At 38.0% G+C, this 24,877-nt stretch overlaps 1 protein-coding gene across 8 annotated transcripts in view; it reads right to left on the minus strand.

The window, feature by feature from the left end:
- Slc12a6 (solute carrier family 12 member 6) overlaps positions 1–24,877 on the minus strand; it is a 108,377-nt gene that overhangs the window by 45,200 nt on the left and 38,300 nt on the right. For 4 of the 8 annotated variants that reach the window (XM_087207545.1, XM_087207544.1, XM_087207547.1 and 1 more), the window contains exon 2: positions 3,339–3,383. The exons of 2 other annotated variants lie outside the window; for them this stretch is intronic. In XM_087207545.1, coding sequence (XP_087063671.1) covers positions 3,339–3,383 — 45 coding nt within the window. Of the gene's footprint in view, positions 1–3,338; positions 3,384–8,854; positions 9,321–24,877 lie in introns of all 8 variants that reach the window. 2 more of the 8 variants (XM_087207550.1, XM_087207549.1) reach the window with 1 other exon arrangement.

Consider the following 24,877-nt stretch of genomic DNA (forward strand, 5'->3'; position numbering starts at 1 on the left):
GACCTTGCACTTGCAAGGCAGGCATGGTGCTGCTAAGCTAAATTCCCAGCCCTTTCTAAATTTTTTAAATTGAAAATTATACAGGGAAAAGTTCATAAATCCTAAGTATAGAACTGGATTCATTATCATAATAATTTCTCTCTCCTCTACATCTCTTTGGCCTAATACCTGAGTTTCGCAAGAGACCTGATGAGTCAGTGGGAATGGCAAATACATTAAAATAACCGTACCCTGTTGATAGGAAATGCATTTAGCAGGTCTGGAAGATACTATTATAAATCTAATTCAGCAAGAAAAGCCTGAAATAGGCTATTATAACTTCAATTCAGTAGGCAAAGTAATTGAACCAGTTTTTCACCTACCAGGCCAACTTACCCTAAAGGAAGTTTTTAAAGAGAGCTGGGGACAACCCCCGCCCCGCCCCATGGTGAAACTGAACACAAGGCTTTGTGTGTGTTATGCAAGTGCTCCACCACTAAGTTACACAGGTCCAGCCCCAGGAACTGGGAAGACTTTTTTTTTTTGGTACCGGAGATCAAACTCAGGCCCTTGCGTTTTCAAGGCAGGTGGCAGAACCACTGAGCTAAATCCCCAGCCCTGGGAAGATTTTAATTCAAGCTACTAATGTCCTTTCTGAGAAACAATAAGATGTTTATAAATAATGCAAAAAATAATTATTTCACTGTTTTGATCTGGTAACACTGAATTGTATAAACTCCTAACTACCAGATCACTACCTAAAGCCTTCCCCGACAGCCACTGCCCATGTTCCTGGTCAGATGGTGAACTGCTCTCAAATTTCTCTGCCAATCATACATGTTTCGTGGACAGAATAATTCAAGGGAGGGTGCTTTTCATAGTTTGGAAGAATCTTCCCATGAAATCTTAACCATTCCTGATTTAAATATGAAATTTTTATATAGAAGACTAAATTTGAGTAGTGTAAATGAGCTATTCAATATAACAATATAATAGGCTGGAATTTTATTTATTTATTTATTTATTTGTTTATTTGGTCTGTGGAGTCTCGCTATGTAGTTTAGGCTCGCCTTGAACTCACTATGTGGCCAAGCCTGGTCTTGAACTTAAGGTGATTCTCCTGCCTCAGCCTCCTGAGTGCTGAGTTTATAGGCATGCACCACCATATTCAGCAGGACTGGAATTTTAGTACAGTGGTAGAACACTTGTCTAGCATGTGCCAGGTCCTGGGGTTGATTCCTGGAACCAAAGAGAAAACAAACAAAAAAAGAGAATGACAGCCCCGGTACCACAAGGCTAGGATCCTAGTGATCAGATTTCCATGTTTATGTTATATCATTTACCTAACAAATATTTATTGGGTGCCTAGAGTGTTAGGTACAGTTCTAACAGACACACACATACTCAAAGGAATGAGTGTTAAGATCTCATTAGCTCTTCTCATTAACTGAAGGACTCTTGTAATGTTTTAACGTAGGAAAAACAAGGAGTATCCCAGTCTTTTCAACTAATACTCTGAAACTTCTATAGGCAAACAAGCCATATGAAGTATCTTCCCTACTCTGGACTTCTGAGAATATATTCTCTGCAACCTCTTTGCACATATTCAACAGTTAAAAGTTCAGCAATGTAAATCAAAAGACACACACAAGCCAGGTATAGTGGCGCACCTGTAATCCCAGCATTCAGGGAAGCTGAGGCTGGAGGATCTTAAGTTTGAGCCCAGCCTGGGCAACTTACTGACTTAGCAAGACCTTGTATAAAAGAAAAAGACTAGGAAGGTAGCACAGTATGAAGGTCTTGGGTTTAATTTCCAGTACTGTAAAAACAAAAATAGCCCCCAAAAAGACAATAAAAACAAGACACACAGGGGCCGGGGATTTAGCTCAGTGGTTTCACCGCCTGCTGCCCAACCGCAAGGACCCGAGTTCAATCCCCGGTACCAAAAAAAACCAAGACACACGAACACACAGAATGACTGTTAATATATTAATTAAAAACATATAAATAAAAACTAGAAATGCCATTTTCACCTATTAGTAAAAAAAAAATTTTAAATTGATATGCCAGCTTTCGATAATGCAGAGCTAAGAGTTCCTCCATTGCCCTTATTAGTATTGGCAGGAATTTGTGGTGATTTATGTTTTTGAAAATGTAAATGCCTTGAGTAAGGAATTCCATTGTTAGGAATTTATTCTGTAAACATACAGGCAATGAGAATATAAGGATACAAATGCATGATGTTTAATGCAAACTTATTTGTAAGAGAAACATAACATACCTATAAATAACCTAAATGCTCATGAAGAGTGTACTGGCTGAGTAAAATTAGAGCAAAGGTGTATAATGAAATACTATCCAACCATAAACAAATTTATGAGGTGATCTTTATGTGTAGACAAAATGTCTCAAGATAAAATGTTAAGTGAAAAAGACAGTCTGTGGGTTTGATCCCCAGCACTGGGGGTGGGGAGGTCTGTACAGTAGAACAGAACAGTCTGTATATTTTAACTCCATTGATATAAAAAAGAAAAAACAATAAAATTTTCTAGAATTTCCAAGAAATAGCAAGTACTTTGGGGGGAACGGAGGTGAGACACGAAGAGATACTTCCAAAGACCTTTGCGTTCTTCTATGTATGTAACCTCTTTATTGCCTGAATTCCTTACCAGAATATGCCTTATTTTTACATTTTATAAGTTTGTTGTGAAAGCTTGTGGAATTGTGAAATTATAAGTTTACTGCAATTTAAATAACCAACACCTAGAGGAAATCAATTCACTTTCATAACTTGTTTCACATGTAAGAAATTGGAACACCAGTTTCTAAGGATTGCCTAAAGCCATATTGTTTATGAGGTACTTTTACTAATTAAAATGAAGGTGAACAAAAGGCCAAGAAAAGTATTAAAAGGAGAAGAGTAGGGATAAAGTCCAAAATATTACCGAATATTACAATGTTGTCTTTACAAAATTATCTTGGAAAAAATTTAAGATTTTTTAACCATATAATTAATTTTTAATGCAGTAACTAAATTGAGTGTTAGTTATCAATTACAGTAGTAGTTTCTTAATGCTTAAGAATTTCTTAATTTCTTAATGCTTAAACTGGAAACAGAAACAGCAGGAAAGGGCTGGGGATTTAGCTCAGTGGCCCCGCACCTACCTTGCAAGCACAAGGTCTTGAGTTTGATCCCCGGTACAAAAAAAAGAAAAAGAAACAGCAAGAAAATAACTGATGGGTGAGAAGCAGAAAAAGGGGGGTCAAAAATAGAATTACATGAGGGAGTAAGTAATATATGTTAATACAAGCAGGTAAAAGGTGACTTTTTAGAGTCAGTTCCCACAGTGATACTATACCTAACAGCTGGCTGTGTTCCCCTGTGATGGAGCTCTGACTCGGGTCTGAAAAACAAACAATTGAAAAAAAAAAAAGAAAAAATGAATGCTCAAAACAAATAATTTTTAAAAATTCAGCAAAAAAAACAACCAAGGAAATAACCAAAATAACTGAAAAGCTTAAAAAACATTAATGAAAGAGAAAGAAAAGAACTATTATAAAAAGTAAAATAAAAATAATTTATAAAAATTATTTTAAAAGATTACATTCCTTAAAATTACCATATCATTCAGCAATTTATCCATTTATCTTCTGGAGGATACTTGGGTTGTCTCTACCTTTTGGCTATTCTGAAAAACATTGCTGTAAACCTTGTCATATAAGGGAAGGGCCCAAGTTCCTATTTTCATAGACCAGAATATTATTCAGCTATTAAAATAATGGAATTCTGATACACACTCAAACATAGATGAAACCTGAGAACACATCAGACACAAAGAAAAAAATACTGTATGATTCCATATGAAATACTGAGGAAAGGAAAACATACAGATGGAAAGTAGATCAGTGGTGAACAGGAGCTGGGTAGAGTGGTGTGGGATGCTACTGCTTATTGAGCAGAGTTGCTGCATGGGGTGGGTGGAGAGAAGTTCAGGAAGTAGAGAGGAGCAATGGCTGTACAACACTGTGGATGTAATAATGTCACTTATTCACTTAAGGTGGTTAAAATGATAAGTTGTGCGCTACATGTACTTCAGCATATTTTTAAAATGTAGTAAAGCCAGACACAAAGGCATACTCCTGTAATCCCAGCTACTGGAGATGCTGAGGGCAGAACAGTCACAAGTTCGAGGCCAGCCTGGGCAACTGAGAGAAACTTCGTCTCAAAAAATAAAAGGGAAGGGCCAAGGATTTAGCTCAGTGGTTCCAGTGCCTGCCTCGCAAGTGCAAGGTTCCGAGTTCGATCCCCGGTACCTAAAAAATAAAAATAAAATAAAATAAAAGGGAAGTCAGTGGTGGCACATGCCTGTAATCACAGCACTCATGGAGGCTGAAGCAGGAGGATCCAACCTGAGTGACTTAAGCTGAAAACCTGTCTCAAAAAGACTTTGAAAAAGGCTAGGAATGCAGCTCAGTGAAAAGGCCCCGAGTTAAATCTCAGGTACAACACACACACACACACACGCACAAAAGGGTCGGGAATGTAGCTCAATACTCCCTGAGTTCAATCCCACCCCAATTTCAATTATCAGATCCTCAAATAAATTTAAAAAGTAAATTAAAAAGATCATTACACAAATTTGACTATGCATTTCCATAAGATGATTCAGGGTCCATGACATGAGTTAAATTTCCTCTTTAATCACAAAGGAATGTATTAGAATGACAGCTCATTATTAATATCAAATATGTTGATTTGGCTTTAAATAAAATGACTAAACTACCTTTTGTAATTATTTGTTTCTTTAGTAATCTGAAATAAAATCAGTAGCAATAAACTGAGTTCCTAATGCAAGAGATTAATCACCACCATTTAATAATCAATCATTTGCTTATTTCAAAGCCTGAAAAGCATTAAGGGCCAAATACAGAAAAAGACCCTGAGCTTTGTTTTTTTTTAAATCAAGAGATTAAATCTCTTGAGATGCTGAGGACTACATCTGGCTTCCCTGAATGTGGCTGAGAAAACAAAAGTAAATTTAGATCAGTCAGTCTGTGAACAATGTGAAATGATTACATCATTATTTTCACTAATTTCTAACTGAAGTTAAATTGTTTCCCAATTATGACATAGCCAATAAACTACACAAAAGTACCTGTGAATCTTCTCCAGGATAAAAACCAGATTTTAAAATATGATATTATTTTAGGCAAAATCCAAATAATATTTACATGACCCATATATGTGTTTTAAATATAATTAAATCTAACATTTTAAAATATGCATCCCAAGGTGGGGGTGTAGCTAGTGGGAGAGCACTTGCCTAGCAAGCAAGAGGCCCTAGGGTCAAATTTCAGCACTGTAAATAAATAAATACACATCCCAGACAGAATATACCCTTACAGCAGCTGGGGATTTAGCTCAGTGGTTCCACCGCCTGCCTTGCAAGTGCAAGGTCCTGAGTTCGATCCTCAGTACCAAAAAAAAAAATACCCTTACAGATTCTCATCAGGTCGAAATCTGACTTCCACAACTAAGGTTTCAAATGATACATGCACATTTTAAGATGTACTTTCAGAGGATGTTTTTCTTTAATTTGGTTATGAAAAAGAAAAATTCCAAATTTTCTATTCTAAGACATTTTCATTAACATATTAGCCAAGTGAGTTCCTAGCTTTTATTTTAAATTCATCTTCCCATCTAAATAAAGAGTATTTTGGGGCTGGGGATTTAGCTCACTGGTTTCGCTGCCTGCTGCACAAGCTCAAGGACCCGAGTTCGATTCCCAGTACCAAAAAAAGAGAGTATTTTATTACTCTAAATAAAGAGTTTTTTATACATAAGACAAAATAAGAGTTAACGATTCTTTGCCAGGAATTTAGCTCAGGAGTTCTACCGCCTGCCCTATGAGCTCAAGGTCCTGAGTTTGATCCCCGGTACCAAAAAAACAACCAAATAAAAAACCAATTCTTTTCTTTTTCTGTGCTTAAGAGGCAGGCGCGTTGCCACTGAGCTAAATCCCCCGCCCAAGAGTTAATAATTCTATAGTAAGTTGATACACTGGGTCACCTCATCTCACCCCATTCTTCATCTTACCAGGAGAAAAACTGAGCCCTATCATTGTACAGATGGAGGTGTGTAGGTGCCATAGAAAGGAAAGTAGAGAAAGAATTGTAGAGTTTTAGAAATGTAAGAACTGTGGTAATCACCTAGATCTATCCTACTGACTCTAGAGGAAAAGTTGGAGAGGGCTTATCACATCATCTGTTTTTCTCCTATACTACACCAATGACCCTTCAAAATTTTGGTTCCAAATTACTAAGGTGCACTAGGGCAGACAAACTTGAAAACTTCACCTCTTGAAAATTAATGTCTGGGTTAATGAGTGGCCAAAGACACATTTGCAGTACTGCCGAAAGAGAAAGGTTAGAGAAAGTCTTTTTTCCCCTCCAGTGCTAGGAACTGAGCCCAGGCTTCACACATGCTATGCACTCTATAACACACTCCATGGCTCGCCTGAGATGAAGTCTTTGAGAATCAACATTCTAACTTTTTGGTTCTAAAACAAAATACAACAGCCTAACAAGCTATCTGGAATGCCATGGAATATGTTATGAATAGAAGTAGAAAAACTACTCAGACACTCGGGAAGACTAGGAATGGTTTTAAGGAGGAATACAAATGTGTACTTCTTTTTCCTAAAAAGAATTAATCCCTCCTACACCATGTAATATTCTCGTCTTCTGACTGTAAATCGACACATGCGCACTCTCTGGTCAAGCCAGTACTTTTCTTCTGAACACCCTCATCTATTTGCTTATGTAGTTCCTACAAGTTCAACTTTGACTTTCTTGTTTTAATTTACTATAAATAAAGGATTTCTGGGTATGCCTTACTTGATACTCATTTGGTAATTTGAAGATTAACCTCCAAAACCTGCAAATGTCTCATCAATATATGTAAAGGCAGGTGTGGCTCAGTGGTACAGGATAAGTAAAAGGTAAAATCAGGGCAAATGTGGGAGTAAAACAAGTTCATGAACCCACTAGAATGAAACTAGCCATACCAGTAAAAATCAGTTGTTAAGCAGGCTAAAGTTGAAGGGCGTTTCTGGGTGTGCAATTCAAGCTATGTACTCAACAAGATAACACTGCTCTATGTGTGGAAACATTTCTATTGCCCTATATCTGAGCTCTCCAATTTAACATTTTTCCTGCTAGCGTGTGATTGGTAAGGGAGCAACCACATTTGCTTAAGAGTGGAAGTTGTGCTGGGCATGGTGGCACATGGCTGTAACCCCAGCACTGAGGAGGCTGAGGCAGAAGGCCAGCCTGAACTTTACAGCAAGACCTTGTCTCAAAAAACAAACCAAAGAGGGCTGGGGATTTAGCTCAATGGTTCCATCATCTGCCTTGGAAGTCCAAGGACTCGAGTTCGATCCCTGGTACCAAAAAAACCAAAAAAAAAAAACCACAACAAACCAAAGAGAGGCTAGAGATTTAGCTCAGTGGCACTGCACTTGCCTTGGAAGTGTAAGGTCCTGAGTTTGATCCCCAGTACCTAAAAAAATCCAAACATACAAAAGAGTGGAAGTTGTCCTAAATATTACTCAAAATGACATTTATTATAACCAAATTATTTCCTGAAATAGGGACCATGTGCCAATAATTTATTTGTACCAGATGGTGGCTTTCATAAATTAAGCTACACCTGAGTCACCATATAACCAGATAATAAAAAGCCTGAGGTACTCTATAGACCAGTATGGGAGCTCAAATAAAAACAAAACAAAACATATACTTTTAAAATCAGGCAGATGTAATCAGAAAAATGAACTGAAAATATTTCCTTGTAACAGTAACGCTTTATAGAAATAGTCCTATAAATAGGCACTTATATATTTATCCCAGTTAATGGTAAAGAATAAATTGTCATGTGACTTGAAGAGGGGGAGACAAAGATCATTTAGGTGGGGTTTTATAGTTTAGTTCAAACCATTTGCAATGTAAGCAATTTGTAAAGACAGCTAACCATGAAGAGAATAAACTTGTTACAGTAGTGTAGAGCTATAAATTGTACTCCGCATATGGTATATTTCTTACTGCATAAGTGTATATTCCTTAGTGAATAGGGAATTGGTGAGAAAATGGTTTGAGGTAAGGAGGTAAATAAATCTGGCAAATCTGTTTAAGAGTTAAGTAATTTCTACAATGTATAACTTCTCACACCTTTCAATATGCTAATGGCTGCTTAATCTCCAAAAGAGAATATTCATTCAGCATTGCTAAATATGTAAGAAAAGATAACTCATTTGCATCAAATACCTTGTGTAACTACTCTCCTAGAATATACTTTGGGAAATGAATTAATATCAATATTTAGGGTTAAAAGATAACCCTCTGGATCATCATTCCTATTTGCTCATTCACTCATTCATTTACTCAGCACTATTTCCATTAAACCAATATTTTCCGAAATTGTCCAGTCAAAACGATGGGGTATTTGCTACACTACAAATTCCTGGGTCACAAACCAACCCTAAAGATTTAATTTCACGGGAGGAGCCTGAGATTCTGTAGTTATACCAACAGTTTCACATATATCTAGGAGATACTGCAGATCTGGTTCCAGTGCACTGCAATAACATGAATGTCACAGTAAAGTGTGTCATGCAAATTTTGTGGTTTCCCAGTACATATGAAAGTTATGTTTACACTATGCTGTAATTCATTAGATGTATAATAGCATTATGCCCAAAAAATCCCAATATGACTCCTACATAACCTTAATTAAAAATACTTTATTGCTAAAAAGTGCTAGTGATCATCTGAGTCTTTGGGGAGTTACAATCTCTTTGCTGGTGGAGGATCTCACCTCAATGTTGATGACTGCTGATTATTTGGGGTAGTGGTTGCTTAAGGCTGGGGCAGCTATGGCAATTTCTTAAAATGAGACAACAGTGAAGTTTGCCATAATTTACTTTCTTTCTTTCCCAAAAGATTTCTTTGTAGCATGTGATGCTGTTTGACAGCATTTTATCTGCAACAACACTTCTTTTCAAACTGGCATCAATCTCCTCAAAACCTGCTGACGTATCAATTAAGTTTATACATAATATTCTAAACCCTTTATTGTCATTTCACCAATTTTCACAGCATCTTCACCAGAAGAAGATAACATCTCAGGAAACCACTCTGCTCATCCACAAGAAGCAATTCCTCATCCATTAATGTTGTATCATGAGATTGCAATAATTAGGTCCCATCTTCACATTCTACTTCTAGTCTTCTTGCTATTTCCACCACATCTGTAGTCACTTCCTCACTGAAGTCTCGAACCCCTTAAAATCAAATGTAAGGGCAGAAATCAACTACTTTCAAACTCCTGTTAATATTTTGACTTCAAATGAATCATAAATGTTCTTAATGACATCCAGAATGCTGAATCCTTTCTAGATGGGTTTCAATTTAACTCTTCTTAGATGCATCAGAGGAATCACTATCTACAGCAGCTACAGCCTTAGGAAATGTGTTTAATAAGACTTGAAAGTTGAAATTACACCTTTATCCATACACTACAGAATGGATGCTGTATAAAACAGGCATGAAGACAACTTTAATCTTGTTGTCCATCTCCATTAGAGCTCTTGGGTGACCAGCAGCATTGTCAATGAGCAGTAATATTTTCAAAGGAATCATTTTTTGTTTGAGCAAGTCTCAATAGCTGGCTTAAAATTGGCATCGAACTAGGTTGCAAATAAAAGTGCTATCATCCAGGATTTGTTGTTCCATTTATGGAGCATGGGCAGAGTATATTTCCAGGTGTGAATAAGCTGTGTCCTGCAAGAGACTCACCCTCATTTTTTCAAAATGTTTTAATTACAGATATTTAAAAATAGGGAGTTTTGTTACTTATACACATGAACTATATTATATATTTCATATGTGGCCCAAGACAATTCCTCTTCACTCATTGTGTCCCAAACAACCCAAAAAGTTGACATGCCTAGAAGGGCCCTAGGATCTTTACAATGCTAAATTAATACTGGCTTCAACTTAAAGTCACTAGCTGCATTAAGCCCTAATGTAAGAGCCAGTCCATCCTTTGACACTGAGCATTAACTTCTCTCCAGCTATTAAAGTCCTAGGTGACATCTTCCTATGTAAGGCTGTTCTGTTGACACTGTAAATCTGTTGTTCAGTGTAGCCAACTTCATCAATTATCTTCTGCATAACTTGTGGAAACTCCTACAGCAGAGCTTGCTGGTTCACTTTGTACTTTATATTATAGAAATGGCTTCTTTCCTTTAAGCCTCATGAACCAACCTCTGCCAGCTTCAAACTTTTCAGTTTCCTCACCTCACTCAGCCTTCCCAGAACTGAAGAGCTAGTGCCTTGGTCCACATTAGGTTTTGGCTAAGCGAGTATGGTGTAGTTGCCTTGCATTTCTGTCCAAATCACTCTTTCCCGCCACCAACAACAGGCTGTTTTGCTTTATTATTTAGGTGTTCACTGGAGTGCCACTTCTGAATTTCCTTCAAGAACTTTTCCCTTTCATTCACAATGTAACTCACTGGTGCAAGAGACCTATCTTTGGGCTATCTTGGCTTTTGATGTGCCTTCTTCATTAAATTAGTTACTTTTAGCTTTTAAAATGAGAGACATGCAGTTCTTTCTTTCACTTGAACACTTACAGGCCACTGTAGGGTTTATTAATTAACCTAATTTCAATACTGTCTCAGGGAGTGGAGAGGCTCAAGGACAGAGTCAGACAGACAGACATAGCAGAATGTCCAGTCAGTGGAACGGTCAGAACACATAAAATTTATTAGAGTTCATGGTGACCCAAAATAATTACAATAGTACTGTCAAAGATCACTGATCACCCTAGGAGATATAATGATGAGATAGCTTGAAAAGTTAAATCCAACATAGTAAGAACAGTGATAATAACAGTATCTTGGATTTAATAACATTCTATTCTTTTACACTGTTTTTACCAGTTTCATTTGATTCTCATCATAACCCTGTGGTAGAGGTCAGAAACATAAAGAAACCAAAGCCACATAAGACACTTTTTTTTTTTCCAGTACTGAGTATTGAACCCAGGACCTTAGCTACATCCTTACCTGTTTTTATTATGAGATGGGTCTTGCTAAACTGCTAAATTACCCAGGCTGGGCTCAATCTTATAATCCTCCCGCCTCAGCCTCTCAGAGAGCTGGATGGTTTGGCCAAAGCATACTTGATTTTTTTTTTTTTGATACAGGCTCTCACTATGTAGTTCAAGCTGTCCTTGAACTATGTAGCCCAGGGTGGCTTCAAACTCATGGTGAGCCTCCTGTTTCCACCTGCTGAGTGCTGGGATTACAGGCACGAATTACCACATCCTGCTGGCCAAGGAATACTGAATGTAAATTTCAAAGACTGGCTTGAACCTGGATTCTGATTTTTCCATTAAATTTTGCTGGTTGGGGCTGGGGATTTAGCTCAGTGGATCCGTTGCCTGCCTCACAAGCCCAAGGACCTGAGTTTGATCCCCAATACCAAAAAAAAAAATATTATGCTGGTTGTTTATAAAATTTTGGTATAGGAATGAATGTTAGCAAAAACAGGTAACTTAATCCAGAGAAGAAATAATTAAGACAAAGGATATCAAAGCAAGGCATTTATGAAATAACCAAATTACAAGTCACCAAAGTAGCTATTTAAGTGTGTGGAACTATGCAGGTACCACTGATGACCGTATCATGACTAGTTCAGAACACTACCTACTCAACTATGATGACCCCTATCCGCTTTTGCTAAGAGCATGGCAGGACATGAGAAGTAAAGGGAAGCTCATGTGCTTGTGGAATTCAATAAAGAGTCAGGATGAAACAGTAAAAAAATTAGGAAGACAAAAAACATTCATCTAGAATAATAAATATAGTATGTTCACCAAAAAGCAGAAGAATGGGCTAAGGGGAAATAGAGGAGGAAAAACATTCCAGCTAGATGGATGGACAACTAAGACATCACTAATAGAGACGTCCTGGAGATAAAATAACAGGATTTAACAAGCCTATCTGATAACAAAGAAGAAAAGAGTGTAGCCATGGACAAAGAAAATGAGTATGATGAGCAGGATTTATCAGCATATTTCCTATTTTTGATTCTCCCTGCTCTCATGCACACTTAGCCACCAAATCCAGTGAGCTGTGGCTTCACAATGCTTCTACACCAATTCTCTTTTTTCCCCACTGCTATCACTTAAGATTTTTATCCTTTCCAGCTTAGGCCATTAAAATATTTTTTTAAGAGTAGGAAAATGTACTGAGGAATAGGAATAGAGAATGAGAATGGAGGACAGGGATATCTCCTGAGAGACGGGGGTGTCTTGAATGGGTTGCCCTAAGATATTTCAATCCTTCCCCTTGGAACCAATTCTCCCATTTTGGAACAATCCTTCATTTTCCTCCATATTAATAATCTTAAAATTCTGCCTTTATTAGGTTGCTCCCCTGCTTAAACACAATGCTTTCAAAGGCTTCCAAATGACAGTGCTGAGTTCCCACCCATTTGTGAAAAGATGATTATTTTCATTTATTTCTATCCCATCACATGTAGGGTCCCTCAAAGGAAAGGGGGAGGGCTGCCTTTGCAGGCTCGCCTCTTTTCCTACTTCAAATTCTCAGGAAGGGAATGCCAGTGGTTGTAGTAGAGGTTAATGGAGTAGACGTCTATAAATAGATCCTTGCTTACTTATTTGGAGCATTGGTTGGTTTGTTTAGGGTTTTTGAGACAGGGTTTCACTATGTAGTTCAGTTTGGCCTTGAATGCACTACAGCCCAGGCTGGCCTCAAACTCATGGCGATCCTCTTGCCTCAGCCTCCCAAGCCTGAGATTACAGGGGTGTGCCACCATGCTCAGCTTTCCCTTCATTTACAGGATGAACTCAAAAATTTTTCCTGACATTCAAGTCCCTTTATAATCCAGCATCAGTTTACTTTTCTTTAACGTCATCATCTGGCTAGTCATGAACTCTTTGTCTCTCATTCTCTGGAATATTTTGTGACCCCTGACTTTAGACACATGCATCTTTTCATTGAAAATTTCCTTCTTCCTCTCTACTTACCTGACTTCTACTTCCTTCCAAGGGCTCAACTGAAGTGTTTCTCTCAAGTTTTAACTTTCTAACAGGTTTACTCTTTCTCTAAACAGTCAGGTATAGCACAGAGTAGCTACCCCGAAGGGGCTTACAGCACACTGGGGTTAGACAAGTGACTACACTGGGTGGCTAAAGTACTGCATTCGTAGTAGAGACAAAGAGATATGGGAATATATAAATCACATTACAAACCCTGGACCAGTAACAGAAGCCATTAAGGAAGAGGTGATTTTGAATTCAGTCTTAAGTATTTGCTAGGTAACTGGAGGAAAGAATATTTCAAGAAGATGAAACAAATGCACTGAGACACAGAGGCATTTGAGTGGATCTCTTATACCTGGTGCATAGTATGCACAAAAGACCAATAAACAAGGAATCTCTTAAGCTAGAATGCACTATATCATTAAGGTATATGCATGACCTCCTAAACAGCATGATCTTTTCTCTGTGGGCAATGGGGAGACATTATGAGGTTTTAAATGGGGGAGTAAAAATAGTGTGAGTTTATAGTTGAGAAAACTCCCATGGTAATTACTATAATGGATGGTTTCAACAGACAGACAAGAGGGACAATGGACTGGCATAGTGCGAATGAGGATGAGGAGAAGGGGAGAGATGTAAGAATTATTTGGGAACAACAACTGCTAAGAAATACAGTAAAAAGGAGAGAGCAGAAGAGGGAGGAAGAAAGAGTAAATACTGAAACACACCAAGGGCAAGAGTCAGTGAAGAAGTAGAAAACACAGGAGAAAGGAAACAAGAACTGTCTAGAGCACAGGCTTGTGGATTAGGGTTGAACAAGAAGGAAGAAGGTAAGGCCAGGATGTAGCTCAGTGGCACCCCAACTGCCTGGCAAGTGCAAGTGTGTTCGATTCCTGGTACTGGAAAGAAAAAAAAAAGGATGAAGATAAAGGACAATGTCAAATACAGAGTCCACCAAAAAATGTTTATACACTTTGGCAGTTTGCCATACTAATAAATGTCTGGAAGCTCATGGCCACCACTCTGAGCACGTCTTGTAATTGTAGAGGCCAAAGGTAGCCAGTATTAATTGCATGATGTCCCAATAAATTTAGTATTAAAATATTTATATGAGTTTTTCTTTTCCTGATGTATACATTTTTTGGTGGACTCTGTATATGTCATTAAGAATTTGGGAATAAGGATATTAAAATACAATTTACTCTGAAATAGAGGGTGTGTCATATGAGAACAGAGGACAGGGACTTAAACATATTAAGCTTTGCAAGAAATGAGAAAGGAACCTAACTAGAATCACACATTAGAATGTTTGAATAGTGTTGATGGTACAACTGAGGTTGGAAATGATGAGTATGTGGTGCTACATTTTCAGGGATGTGAGATCCCCCACCCTACCACTTGTTCTTTGCAATTACACACCATCAAGATTAAGAATGACAGTAGGAAAAAAAAATGAATGAACATATTTAAAAAATTAAAAAGAATGAAGCCAGGTGTGGTGGCGCACACTTGAAAACCCAGCTACTTGGGGAGGAGAACAGCAAGTTCAAGCCCTGCCTGAGCAACACAGCAAAATAAAGTAAAAAAAAAAAAACAAAAACCAGGCATGGAGGCACCCACTGGAGATGTAGCTCAGTGTGAAAGCTCTAGGTTCAATCCACAGTACTGAAAAAAAATTCTCAAAGAAAGAGAAATTCAGGATTAATTCAATAAAAGATTAAAGATAAAAATAAAGACATAAAAGCTATCATTAGGGCCAGGGATTTAGCTCAGTGGTTCTGCTGCCTGCCTCGAAAGTGAAAGGTCCCAAGTTCGATGCCTGGTACCAAAAAAAAAAACCTTAGTAAAAAAGTTATCATTAGAGTTGAAAATAGAAGGATGAACTTCATAAAGCTCAATATAAAGAAAAAGGAGCTGAGACCAAGGGCTGGTCATCCTGGAGAAGAGCCACTGAGGGAGCAGAGAGGAAAACCTCACTGAAAGAACTCTGACTGCAATGCTGCCATTCCAATTTCCCCTAGAAAATCTAGAGACTGAAATGAAGTAAAAGCCAAATAAAGTGCAAAGTATTAAAATAACAAAACATGCCCATAGTAACAGAGAAGATGACATGTAAGTTCTGAAGAAATTCATGAGACTTTATTGAACAATCTTCCCTCTGACTCATTTGACTTGTTTTAAAGAGGTCACTAGGCAGTAGCAACCAGCAGTTACATGGTTGGAGTGGACCAGGACCAGCCTCAGGTCTTTTTTTTGGTACGGGGAATTGAACTCTCGGGACCTTGAGCTTTTGAGGCAGGCAGCAGAACCACTCAGCTAAATCCCCAGCAGCCTCAAGTCTTATGCAGGCCACTCGAGCCCATCTCTTGCCCCAGGGCTCCACTGCTGGGCAGAGACACAGGTGGGACTGACGGCACTGGTGAAAACACTGGACTCCAGGGAGGAAGAGGTGGAAAGAGCAGGAAGCACAGGTAGAGCTGCCACTACTACTGGCTGCTCACCAACTACATCCTTTGAATTCTGGTGTGTATGCATACTAAGTATGAACATTACATTAATGGAGGGCCTTGAGGAAAAGCAATGTTCCGGGTATGTCCAAAGCAGAGAAATGTTTGTAAAAGGACACTTTTTTTTTTTTGGTTTGGGCTTCAGATTTGTGTAAAAGAAAATGTAATAAGGTAAACTGTATGTTCTGAATTCATTTGAATAAGCTTTGTTGAAATTCCTCCTAAATACATGGAGGTAAATCCCATAAATGTTGAAAAGCTCATCTGCAATAGAAATAGCTGTAACTTTAACATACAGCCTATAACTCCTAGGAGCCTGAGATAGCTAGGTGCAGTGAACCACACCTATAATGCCAGCACTGATGGAAGCTAAGGCAGGAGGATCACCAACTCAAGTTCTGCCTGGGAAATATAGCAAGACCCTGTTTCAAACTTAAAAAATAAAAATGGCTAGGGGATGTAGCTCAGTGATAAAACCACCCTGTATTCAATACCTCATACCCTCCCCCACACATATACATGCAAAGTATGGGGTATAAAGATAAAAGACAGTTTTTTGGGCCAAATCCACAAACTGATACTCAAGAATAGTATAAATGTGTAACTACAGAAGCATGAAGTAAAAGTAGAACAGTATTTTCATAATTAAATAGAAGTAACAAAGAAGGAAGAATATCGGGATGGATGCAAAATATTATTCAAGAAGACTATGATACTTCATGTACTTCTTTAGCTGTGTGGATGATCCAAATTATTTTCCATGCAGTGTAGAAAAATTAGAATCAGTTGTACACATGTTGAAATTAAAATTTAGTGTGTGTGACATAATCTTCCATAATTCAAAAAATATAAATGGCTCCTGACATTCTATAACCTTTTGAGACCGGCTTGAGTCAGCCTAATAATGCCTTGGAGATTCATGCAAGTTGTTTCATGTTATTAATACTAACTCCTTTTCTAACAAATAGTTTCAATATGTGCCACATATTATGATTGGACTGCATCCCATAAAAAAGTGGCGTGTTGTAAACTTAATCCCCAGTGCAAGTGTTGGGAGCTGGGGGCCAAGTGAGAAATGATTAAGCTATGAGATGAGCACAGTAGTCATGAATGATTAATGTCATTATCACGGCAGGTTTGTTCTAACTAGACAAGTTTGGGGCCCTTCTCTCTCCTCTTGCTCTCTCCTACAGTTGCAAAAAGGCCCTCACCTGATGTTCACCCCTTGATCTTGGACATCTCAGCTTCTAGAAATGTGAGCCATTAAATCTGTTGATTATAAATTACCCAGCCTGTGGTACTCTGTTATAGCAGCTTAAACCAAACGAAGACACATACAATTTACTCATTTAAAGTGTTCAGTGATTCTTAATGTAGTCACATTGTTGTGCAACTATCACCACAATCTAACGTTACACTCCCTATCCATTAACAGTCTATCCCCAACTCATTCGTCCACCCCCCCACCCAGTCCAAGCAATCACTAACCTGCTTTCTGTCTCTATAAATCTGTCTGTTATGAACATTTCACAAATATGGAATCATACAACATTTTGGTCTTTTGTTTTCACCGGAACCTGGGACTGAACTCAGGACCTTGCACCTGTGAGGCAGGCACTTGCGAGGCAGGCACAGCGCCACTGAGCAAAATCCCTGGCCCTTTCATTGTGGTCTTTTGTGACTTTTTTCACTTCAACTATTTTCAAAGTTCATCCAATTTACAGCAGGTATTGGTGCTTTAATTTTATTGCCAAATAATGTTACACGGACATACCACCATTTATCTATTCATCAACTGGTAGACATTTGAGTTGTTACCAGTTCTTTGGTTAGTATGAGTAATACTATGAACATTCCTTTTTTTTTTTTTTTTTTTTATACCGAGGATCAAACTCAGGTCCTTGCACTTGCGAGGCAGGCAGCAGCACCACTAAGCTAAATCCCCTGCCCTGCTATGAACATTCTTGCATAAGATTTTGTGAGGACATATAATCAATTGCTGGGACATACGGTAACTCTTATTTTTACATGAGGAAGGACAGGTCTGATTTTTTTTTTCCCCCAGGGCTGGGAATTGAATTTAGGACCTTGCACTTGCCAGGCAGGCGCAACACCACTGAGCCAAATCCCCGGCCCTCTATTTTTAAATTTCTGAGGACCTGCCAAACTGTTTTCCAAAGTAGTTATACCACCTTATGTTCCCACAAGCAGTAAATCCAGGTTTCAATTTCCCTACATTCTAGTCAACACTTCTTATTGTCTGCCTTTTTGATTATAGCTATCCTAGTGAGTGTGCTTTCTCTGATGACCAATGATGTACATGTTCACAGGTGCTTACTGGCCCTTTCCCTCTCATCTCCAATTGGAAAGCTTTTTCTTGTTTTCTCCCCCAGAGTTTTTTAGTTTTTGGTTTGACTTCTTTAGGATTTTTACATTGCTACTATTATGCAACTGTTCCCTAAAGTATGTAACTTTTGATTAAAATCCTTACTTTGCACTGATATAACACATTCCCAGAGTCATTTTTCATTATTTCTATCACGTTCATCTGTGATCTCTGTTCTGGCTCATTTGTTATTTGGTTAATATCTTTTCTTGAGTAGTCTCACAATGGTTAAGTGGGTGGTATAGTCTCAAAATTTTGTATATGTGTAACATTTCCCCCTTGTAGTGGAATAGCATCTTCACCTGAAATAGGGATTTGAGATTTCAGTCTTTTTCTCATGGTAATCTAGTAAATATTCTTCCACTGTCTCCTAGTTTCCAGGATTGTTAATTAGAACTCTGATGCCATTCTGATACTTTAGAGATATATCCTGTTCTATGTAGAAGCCTTGAAGATGAATCTCCGGAGCTCAAAATTTTTACCAGCATATCCTTAGATGTGTGGTTTTTAAAACATCACTGTTCTTTCCTGGGACTTCATTCTGCACATTCAAGTCTTTAGCTCAAGAACTTTTTTGTTTAACTATTGTTTTTCCTCTTTTTGTTCTTTTTTTCTTCTTCTGGAACTCCTATTATCCCCTTTAAGTATCCTGAATCTATCTTTCAAGTTTCTTTTCAAATGTTTTTGACTTTGTACTTTGAAGTATTTCTTCTAATTGATCTTTCAGGCCAATAGCTGATCACACTCAACAATTCTTTTATTCAGGAATCATGTATCAGCCACTTATCATGTGGAACAGTATTCTGGGCACTAAATGTTGACAAAGGATTAGCAGATAGACAAGACAAAAAGGTCTTTCTCTAATGGTTCTTACCTTCTTTCTAATAGAGTTTCCATTGTTTTCAGGGCTGGGATCAAACCCAGGGCCTTACATTTCCTGGACAAGTACTCTACCACTGAGCTACGCACCTAGCCCAGGGTTTTGTTTTTGTTTTTAGTTGTGTGCTTGGATTGAGTCCAGTGGTAATAAGTACTTCGCTGGGAAGTCATAATTTCTTTTGTTCTTAAAGTCTTTTTTCACTTCATTTTACATTTTTCCATTGCCAGGCATGGTGGCACACACCTATAATCCTAGCACTTGGGAGGCTGAGGCAGGATGATCACTATGAGTTCGAGCAAAGCCTGGGCTACATAGTAGTTCACAGACAGGCTGAACTACATAGCAAGACCTTGTCTTAAGAAGGAAAAAAAAATTTCCTATTTATGATTTTCATGTTCAAGTTACTGTGTGCTACATTTCTGGCCCAGTAAGTTATTTATTCTAAGTGATTTTTCTCTTTGTGGTTGCCTTGCTTCCCTAGACCAGTTTTTCTTTGTTATCTCATAAGGGCTTAGGTTTGTTTGCTGAAGGACTACAAGTAGTGGCAATCTCAAGAAGACAAGTGGGCTCCTGTAATCCCAAGTACTTAGAAGGCTGACACAGGAAGATCACAAGTGTAAAGCTAGACTGGGCAACATGACAAGACTACATCTCAAAAATAAGAGAAGAGGGCCGGGGATTTAGCTCAGTGGTTCTGGCACCTACCTCACAAAAGGGCAAGGTCCCAAGTTCAGTCTCCGGTACCAAAAAGAGAGAGAGAGAGAGAGAGAGAGAGAGAGAGATAGGGAGGGAGGAGAAAATAGAAAGGCAAAGCAGAATCTACCTCTGTGGGTAGGCAGGGTAGCAGCAAGTCACCAGCCCTGGTGGGGGCCCAGAAGGAAACTCTCCTGCTCTCTAGTCTCCTTGTATCTTCTAGCCTTAGGAATAGGGAGATCTCAGTGGCTTGGATCTTTCCCTTTTATCCTCCAGGAAAACCTGGATCTCTGGCAAGTCAAGCTCTTTCCTGGATCTCCCATTCTTAGCCTCATCCCAGCTCTTGTCCAGTCCTTCAGGGACAAGTCCTGTGCTGGTTCTCCCTGACAGAGTTCTTGCAGAGCCCAAGGCCTCACCTGTACCCAACTGCTCATTAGATCTAGGGGCCTTTTCGTATGTAAATAGGAATTAAGAAGGGCTGGGGATTTAGCTCAGTGGTGCCACCGCCTGCCTTGCAAGTACAAGGTTCAAAGTTCGATCCCTGGTACAAAAAAAAGGAATTAAGAATGCAGAGGGACAGTGGGGTATTCAAGTAGCCACCTTTCTGGAACCAGGTCAGAAAGGTCCACTTTATAAACTAACCCCAAAACATTCAAATGTTGGCAAATAAATTGTTTTCGGTTTTGTTTTTTGAGACAGGGTCCTGCTATGTTGCCCAGGCTAGCCTCCAACTGTTGGGTGCAAATAAGCCTCCCCAGTAGCTGGGATTAAAGATGTGCCCCACCACACCTGGATAAGTCAAATTTTAAAGATCCTCTGTGAACTCCAAAAATCTGCAGACTGTTGTGTTTTCAATTACTGCCTTAAGTGTTAAAATTCTGGGAAAAAAATCTCAAGAAATAGAAAGGTCTTAATAGGAGTTGGAATACTAGATATTGACTGGATTGGATGAATTTCAAAATAATTATGCTATATAAAAGCAGTCAAGCCAAAGAGTACATACTGTATCATTCCATTTATATAAAATTTTAGGAATTACAAACTAATGTGCAGTAAGGGAAAAGAGATGAGTAGTTGCTTGGGGAACAGGGAATTAGAAGAGTTGGTTATGAAGTGCACAAAAAAGTTTTGATCATGATGAAAATGTTAATTATCTTGACTATGATAATTATTTTATGGGCATATATGTATGTCAAAACTCATCAAATTATACTTTATTTTTTAAAATTTTTTTGTTTGGTTGGTTTTTTTTATATCTGGGATCAAACTCAGGACCTTGCACTTGTGAGGCAGGCGAGGTGCCACTGAGCTAAATCCCCGGCCAACTATACTTTAAATATATGGCATGATGGCACATGCTTGTAATCTCCACACTTGGGGAGGCTGAAACAGGAGGATCGCTGCAAGTTTGAGGCAAGTCTGGGTTATGTAGTGAGTTCAAGGCCAGCCTGAATGCATACATAGCAAAGACCTTGTCTCAAAAAGCAAACAAAAAATGCAGTTAATTTTATGTCAATTACACCTCAAAAAACCTAAAATACTGACTGGCAAAAATATTTCCAACATATTAAGAAAGGTTTATATTCCTAAACATAAAGAACATCTAAAAATAAAGAAAAATATCAATAGGTAAGATACATGAACAGCAAGTTCACTGAAATGTTCTGAGTATGAAATTTTTCAAAATAAAAGTGGTTTTCTAAAAAAGTTGAAACACTATCCTTCACCCTCATGCAATGTACAATACAGTTGAAGAAATAAAGATAATTACAATGAGAATGCAAGTTTAAAGCATTCTTCAAAAGCGTATTTGAGAGCTGACAGATACTGCTAAGTGGAATAATCAAAATTAAGATGAGGCAAGTCATTTCGAGGAAATGAATATAAACCTGTTCTTGAGGTAATGAGATTAAATGTGGATATATGTAGTTTTGTTTTGTTTTTTTTTAAATGGTAGTCAGGGTATGGAAGCAGAAGAGATGAGAGTCAGATAAAGAAAAAAGTTATGAACAAAGGCAATGAGGTGGGAGAAAGGCGAAGACAATTTCTGAGAAGGACTTTTACTATCGATCCCACCTTTTCTTTTCGGTACTGGGGATCAAACTCGGGTCCTTGCGCTTGCACAGCAGTAGGTGAAACCACTGAGCTAAATCCCCGGCCCAAGATCCACCATTTCTAATACAAGTGTCAGAATCTTTTGTTACAAAAAGATGTTAAGGAGCCGGGGATTTAGCCACTACCTGCCTCACAAGCGCAAGGTCCTGAGTTCGATCCCTGGTACCGTGGAAAGAACACAGGAAAGGAAATGAGATTTATTTCATCATACAGAACTTTAGAATGGGTTAAAGTCGTGTAAGTTAACAGACTTTTGTTTTGAAGTAATGTGAATCAAATCTAACAATGCTCTATCACTGAGCTACATCTTTAGGCCTTTTTGGGTTTTTTTCCAGTACTGGGAATTGAACTCAGGACCTTGCTCTTGCCAGGTAGGTGCAGGGCCACTGAGCTAAATCCTGGCCCCAGGCCTTTGAAAAGAATATTTTTAAAAAACTTGTTTGAGATAGGGTCTTGCTAAGTTGTCCAGGCTGTTTTCAAACTTATGATCCTTAAACCTCAGCCTCCTGAGTAGCTGGGATTACAGGTGTGTGCCACTATTCCCAGACAGACTTTTGTTTGTAACCCAGCTTCATTCTAAGTGATAAAATCCATTAAATAATACATTATAATTTTTTCTATTAAAATAAACACATTATGCCGGGCATGGTGGCACATGCTTATAATCCCAGCACCCAGGAGGCTGAAGCAGTCAGATCACCATGAGTTTGAGGTCACCCTTGGCTATGTAGTGAGTTCAAGGCCAGCCTGAATTAGAGTGAGAACCTGTCTCAAAACAACCTAAAAATAAATGAATAAGTAACACATCATGCATACCTTCAGAGGTGTGCATGCATACATATATATATATAAAATATTAAAATTCAATGATTTTACTTACTTCCATGGCAGTTTTTTTCTAACAATAATCTTAGTCTTGAAGTCTCCCATTTCTATCTCACTGACAAGTGTGTAATCTTCCTAGAAGTGTGAGGACTGGAGGGCTACTGAATGACTGCCTGATGAGCACGCTCCTGCTGGCTTAAACCACTGGTGGTGTATGCATGACTGCCTCATGGGTTCAGAGCTGCCTGGCAGCAAGACATATGAATTACAGCCTCATCGTGAACGTGTTAAGTCAAGTTCCTTGCCTGTTCAGCTTTCTACATTTTTAGCATCATTTGAATGAATATATTACCTTTGGAAATATTCTATAGCAAAGAAAATAGCAAACTAGGTATGGTGGTGCACTTGGGAGGCTGAAGCAGGGGAACTGCCACGAGTTTGAGGCCATTCTGGGCTACACAGTGAGTTCAAGGCCAGCTTGAACAACATAGTGAGACCTTGCCTCAAGAAACCAAAAATAAATAAATTAATTGTAAATAAAAAAATAACCAACCCAATACATAAAATGGTAGAGAAAGTTGTTAACTTTGAGAAACCTACGATGATAAAATAGAGAGCCTGATAATTAGTAACTACTGAGAATATAAGGCAGCCTGGTTGCAGAAAACATAAAAAAAAATTACCTGTATGTTTAAAGCTGAGGAACAGTGTGCTGTGAAAACACAGACCTTAGTTTGAATCCCAAATCTGCCACCTAATTTGTCTACTATACTCACTATGTGGCTTGAGGCAAGTCATGATCACCACCCTCAATTTTTAGATTCTTAGTAACTCATACTCCTAATCTCTAAAATGGTGATAACAGAAACCTGTCCTAGTTGTTATAAGGAGAAAATAAGCCAACATTTGTTAGGTGCGTGGTTTAACACTGGCTCTGCTACTCATCATGTAGCTAGTATTAACTGCTGTAATGTTGGCAGCATTTTCTGCATAAAACTGCTTCCTCTTTGACTTGGCAAAACCAAGAAATGCTATTTTCTTTAGAGTTTACCAATTCATTCCTTAACCTGTTCCATATACTAAATTAAGCTTGAAATCTGAAAATCTTTTGACTATTTTACAATATGCTAAATTCTATTTACTATATTTTCACATTCCTATAGTAAATGTTGCTTCAGTATAGAATATAAAAAAGCAATAATTAAGCAGTATGTGTATATGTGTATTTTTATAGTTTTATTTTTATAGTATTTAAAGAGTTATAATCTTTTGCTTTTTGTGAAGCAAAAGTAGCAGATAGTACACACAGGGCTGGTAGGCTAAGCAAGAAAAATTCTGGGAATGAGAAAATTTAATAAATCAGTGAGATTAACGTTGGAAAAAAGTGTTCAAGAATGTCAGAGTGTAGTGTGACAAAGGGTCACAATCTACACAAAGTTTTGAGATGTACAGAGCTAAAAGGAGACTTGCTAGAATACTGGGCTATTGGGAGGGAGGGAGAAAAACACTACTTACACAGCCAAATTGAAGGATAAACTTTTTACTCAGATTTTAAAACATTCAGATTTATGTTTCTGTTAGCTAGGTTGGTAAAAGCCCTCTGAGCATAGTTTTTGGTTTTGTTTTTTAAGGCTTCTATTTTTCATTTTTATTTTTTTGACATGGGGTCTTACTATGATGCCTGGGCTGGCCTCAAGCCTCTGACTTAAACAATCTCTTCCAATCTCCATCTCCTGAGTAGCTGGGACCACCGGCACATGCCAGCATGCCCAGGTATTAAAGGCTTTTAAATCTTCACTACAGAAAAGATGTTTATCCACACAGAGAAGAATCTCTACAGTTGTCTATTTTGACATATTTTTAAATGTTAGTTAATAAAAAGGTAGTCAAATCTCCTTCTTTAGAATATAAGATTTCATAGGTAATGAGAACTAATATTTAATTAGTCTAACATCTTTCAAGTTATCAATGAAATTTTAACTTTACCTAACAGAAATCTCTCTTAGTATGTTCTCTGACTGTATTACTAGTGCTAGTGAGTAAATGTTTGGAAATGCTGTTCAACACCATTATAGGTTCCTCCCTTTATTGCTATAGGTCCATTTCTGAAAGTTTCCTAGGAACCCTATATCCTAGGGAAGGGAAATCTAATCTGCTGTGTCTAGTCAAGTAAAATCCAGCAGTCCATATCTGCCTAATCCATAAGCAATGTAAGAAGATTTAAGGACTGAGAAGATTTAGAATAATTATTTTGCAAAAATATACAAATTTAACATTTAAATAAAGGAATGTAGCATTCATATCTCATTAAGCAAATGCAATAAACAGTAAAACTGATATACTGGTCCTACCAGGACTAC

The sequence above is a fragment of the Heterocephalus glaber genome, unplaced genomic scaffold, assembly GCF_053883595.1.
Source record: "Heterocephalus glaber isolate CG9 unplaced genomic scaffold, H.glaber_assembly_v1.0 deba00000809, whole genome shotgun sequence".
Lineage (NCBI taxonomy): Eukaryota > Metazoa > Chordata > Mammalia > Rodentia > Bathyergidae > Heterocephalus > Heterocephalus glaber.